This window comes from Limulus polyphemus, unplaced genomic scaffold, assembly GCF_000517525.1.
Source record: "Limulus polyphemus unplaced genomic scaffold, Limulus_polyphemus-2.1.2 Scaffold2706, whole genome shotgun sequence".
Taxonomy (NCBI): domain Eukaryota; kingdom Metazoa; phylum Arthropoda; class Merostomata; order Xiphosura; family Limulidae; genus Limulus; species Limulus polyphemus.
Genome location: NW_013668316.1, coordinates 107388 through 112315, shown reverse-complemented (window position 1 = coordinate 112315; position 4928 = coordinate 107388). Strand labels below are relative to the sequence as shown.

At 34.9% G+C, this 4928-nt stretch overlaps 1 protein-coding gene across 2 annotated transcripts in view; it reads right to left on the bottom strand.

The window, feature by feature from the left end:
* LOC106467688 (proclotting enzyme-like) overlaps positions 1-4928 on the bottom strand; it is a 38468-nt gene that overhangs the window by 4857 nt on the left and 28683 nt on the right. For both annotated transcript variants that reach the window (XM_013928064.2, XM_022395889.1), the window contains 3 exons: positions 4511-4587; positions 2365-2483; positions 1546-1823 (listed from right to left, as the gene is read on the bottom strand). In XM_013928064.2, coding sequence (XP_013783518.1) covers positions 1546-1823; positions 2365-2483; positions 4511-4587 — 474 coding nt within the window. The remainder of the gene's footprint in view (positions 1-1545; positions 1824-2364; positions 2484-4510; positions 4588-4928) is intronic.

Genomic DNA, 4928 nt, shown 5'->3' with positions numbered 1-4928 from the left:
CTCTGTTCTGGATAAAAGTGGTGTAACACGCATATTACTAGATTGATTTTGATTCAGTTAGTTTCAAATGACTAAAAACAACATAAAAACACCAGGAATCATGGGGGCTTAGCCATAAATATATTCAGAAATGATAATAACGAAACAGTTTCTTATAGAATGGTCAGTGAATGGGTATAGATATTTAACTAATTCAACTTTAAATGAAGCCTTACAAATGATCTTACAGATGTTTGCAGAGTACTGTGTTCAATTTTGGGCTCCCTTCCTCAAGAAGGGCATTGAATTGTTGAAGAAGAGTCAATAGGATGATACCTGGGATAGTCCTATGAGGACAGACAAATCTCTAAACTTGTTTTCTCTGGAGAGGAGAAGGGTCAGAGGGGATTTGATTGATGTGTTTAATATTATTAAGGGTATTGATAATATAGATCCATCAAACTTTGTGTTTACCAATAAAAACGACAGGACAAGGAGTCAGAAATTCAAATTATGGCATCGTAGGAGTCGTCTGCAGTTTAGACAGTATTACTTTTCAAACAGGGTGGTAGGCTTTTCGAATGAGCTACCTTCAAGGGTGGTGGAGGCAAAACATTTAACTGAGTTCAAGGAAAGATTGGGTGAATACATGAGTAGTAAAGGGTGGTTATAATTGGGAGGTGTAAGGGACATCCTTGATGGGCTAGTAAGCTCCTTTTTGTCTCTTTAAATTTTTATGAATTTGGGACCTTGATCTTCTATCAATGAGGTCATACATCTTGCAAAATGCTATGTTATTATGTTTTATAGGATGGAACACTGAGTTGAAGTCTAACTGATATTATGTTATTAAAGTACGTGATAATGTTCCAGAAATACTAGTACACAATAGTGATGGATTATATAGCCAGTTAAGTATACGCATAAATGTGCGCGCCCCCAGGATGCTAGCGCCACCTTAACTGTTGACGGGTGTGGTTTAGTGGCTAACGTATTGAGCTGAGAACAAGTTATGCACTTTCATGCGTAGGCGTGTTATAAAAGTGACAGTCAATCTCTATTATATTCAAATAGTTCAGTAAAGCCCTTGCTGATTGGCTGCTTTCCCCTCTGGTCAATAGTTCAAGATTAGGAATGACTACACCCAAACCCTCTGATCTAGCCATTTTGCCCACGTGTCGCATAAAGTACCGTTGATAAACATATCAAATAAGTTCGTTGTTTTTAATTAAATAAGCAGAAATACTGATTTACACTTAAGAAAGTTGTTTATACTATGGCTTTTGGGATCTTTTAAGAAGCGTATTGGTAGATTATGTGCTTTTAAAAATTTATTTCGTGGTAAAATATATTTCCTAAGAAATTCCTTATACTTCTCATAAGACGTTACTGTTAGGCCTAATATATTTGTAAAAGGCGTTCACACCATAACAGTAAAAAATTCCCATATTCTCCATTGAACAGTTTGCGAAGAATACGATTTACGTTTTCACTGATATTAGTTAACATATAAAATCTACCTATTTGTAATATAAAATTAGAAATGAAACAGAGCTTCTAACTTACTAAATGCTGTTGTTCCCCATCCGGCGACAAATGGGTTTCTCATTGCTAGATCCTCATACCTTAAGCTTTCATAAGGTAGACAAATTGGTTTAATTTTGTGCGTAAACGTAACAGTGTCGTTTAACTTCAGAATTGCGATATCATTCAAATACGTCGCGAGCACAAAGTTTTCATGATGTTTCACTGACGTAACTGCAAAATCAATTGGATCTGAACTGTCATTGGTGCTATATAAATTGTGTTCACCTAGGCGAACCGAGAATACGTCAGCTCGCATCCTGAAAAAAAATACAATGGCTAGTTTTAGGGTACATTTCAAGTTTGTCCAAGAACACACAACAAAAACATACAGAACTCGTTAGAATAACAAAAAATCCGATTTGTTTAAAAAAGATAACTTGATGTCGCGAGTGTTGATATTAAAACTCAATATTTTCGATATATATATATATACTTATACTTGGTACATCTCACGATACTGAAAATTCTGAAGGTAATACATTTAGGAAATTTAAGAAAACAAAATGAAAAGTAACTGCAAAATATAAGATTCAGACATATTCTGTATGTGTCTGTCATAACTGGGGCGCCACAATGGGCACGACTGCTTGTAAATGCTAAAACCGCCACTATTATCTACCCGTCTATAACATCTATCTATCCGTCTGTCGTATTTATAAAAACTGGGAGGAGGGGGGGGGTGTACACAAAGTTTAGCAATTACATTTTTTTTTAATTCTTTAATATTCGCTTTATAAAATGTCATAAAAATCACACATATTGTTTTGAATAACAATTAAGCAGTAACTGAATACTCACACATCTGTTCCTAAACTGTTTACAACACAGTGCGATGCTGTAATCACGTGCCTGTTGGTGACAAGCGCACCTCCACACTGAACACTTCTGATTCCTCCTTGTTTGATATAGACAGCAGCCTTATACAAAAAAAAAAAGAAAAAAATATACACAAATATTCATCGTATATCACAATTATATTAACGAAAAAGTTTGAAAGTCCCGTAAATCCCTACATTTGTAACACTTAACTAAGTAGCTAACTTCCTGCTACCTGGAAAACCTATGCTTGATTTCCTTCGTCCACTCATTATTTAACAATAGGAATCTTTTTTCTTTTCTTTTTTTCAGTTTCATTACCCATGCTTTTAAGTTTTTCTATACTGGACATGCATAATATTTGTATAAAAGTTTTGCACTTGGCTAGTGTTAGGACTATAACTGATCTATTTGAGCTAAATATATATATAAAAAAAAAGTATAATTAAAGAAAAAGCAAAAACAGTACTTTGACATACCATGCTTAATTTGATAATTGTGGATCTTTCATGAGTTTAAGTGATAAAGCTACATTAGAGTTCATAAAGGTGCTTTTATTTTTGACTGGCTCAGTACAAGCAACTAATCAAAAAAGTGCAACAATATTCAGACTAATATTGTTTGTTATAGGAAGCAAATTTAGTGCGTAACAATAGTCAAACTAGTATTGTTTGTTGTAGGAAGTATTAGGTCATCAAAAAATGAATGTCGCGTTTTGGAAAAAAAACGTACATCACGTATAATAGTTAAACGAACCGCCTAAACGTCACGTTAGTGTAGCCTATATAATATGTAAAGTTTAGTATACTCTAATATCTAATAGTGATGGCACAAGTAGAAAACAACGCCTCTATAGCCACAAAGAGTAGCAAAGAAGTTTATGGAAATGTTTTGAATGTTCGTAAGTGTCAACGATGGTTCAGCAAATTTCATTCAGGTGACTTTAGCTTTAAAAACTGATAGCTGGGGCAGACATGTTGGAATTGATATTAATACTCTGAAGACGCTTGTTGAGTCTAACCCAAGGCAATACACTCGTGAAATGGCCCTGAAATTGTATGTCTCTTATGAAACAATACGTAAACATCTAAGGAATATGGGAAACTCCATAACGAAGGTGTTTGGGTGCCTCACGAACTCTCCCATGATCATCGTTTCCAACGTCTGAACGTTGCTTCGTCTCTTCTGGCGTGTAATGAGCGTGAACCATTTTTGGATAGAATTGTCAGCAGTGATGAAAAAATGGATTCTATATGCGAATATTAAACGTCAAAAACAATGGCTCAGTCCTAGAAAAAAAAACAAAAACACTTCCGACCCAAAAACCTGGACTCCATCCGCAGAAAGCGATGCTTTGCATTTGGTGGGACATCAAAGGAGTAATTCATTTCGAACTCCTCAATCCACAGCGAAATGTCAATGCAGAGATCTATAGTCAACAACTGGAACTTTTAAATCAAGCCCTTCATCAGAAACGCCCTTCACTCATCAATCGGAAAGGTGTTCGTCTCCACGACAACGCGCGTCCACATATAGCACGTTTGAGCAACACAAGATTATGGAGTTGGGTTTGGAAGTTCTCCCCCACCCATCATATATTTTCCAGGTATGGCACCATCAGATTACCATCTTTTTCGTTCGCTGCAACACCATCTTAATGGAAAAACGTATGTAAATGTGGAAGGTGTTAAAGGGGACATCGGCATGTTTTTTGCTTCAAAGCCAAGTGATTTCTTTAATCAGGACATTAATAACCTGATTGTAAGATGGAAAAGCATCATCGATAATAATGGAGAATATTTCATTTAATAAATGTTTTGTTATACAAGTTGTTCGGGTTTTTTAACTTAAAAAAGGCGAAATTAATTTATTGACGACCTAATAAAAAAAGTGTTTAACAATATTCAGACTACATAGTGTTTTTGTTACAGGTAGTTGCTTAAGAGATATTTCGCCTAATAAATCTTGTTACTTCTAAATGTTTCGTCAAACATTTGTTTTTCACAAATTAAAATTAGAAACATTTCTTCTTTAAAAAAAAAAAAAAAAGTCGTTAAATATATAATTTTTAAAAGAGGTTACGAGGAATGCCTGAATTAATGAAAACTGAACACTCATGAGAGCTCACCATCCAGGGCCAGGCTCCAGGTGTTGCTTCCTGCCCTCCAATAATCCTGGTAGTTGTAATATTACGATTTCCACACTCTAAAGCAAAAGAAACAAGATAACAGTAAAAAGAGGAAAAATATAAAAAGGTATCATTCAGAGGGACTGGTTTTATATTCTATTAGTTTCTAAATAATAGTTACAGTATGATTTTTTGCTTTTTAAGTATGTGTTGTCTGAGTAGCCTAATCGGTTTGTGTAATGAAACACACGCACATTAAAAATTGTCTCTGCACAAAATGTTTAATTGGTAGCTTGGAAATAATATTATTATGATATGTGCTTCATTAATGTGTTTCATACGCGAGTAAACAAGTTAAACGTGTGTGTGTGTGTGTGTGTGTGTGTGTGTGTGTGTGTGTGTGTGTGTGTGTGTGTGT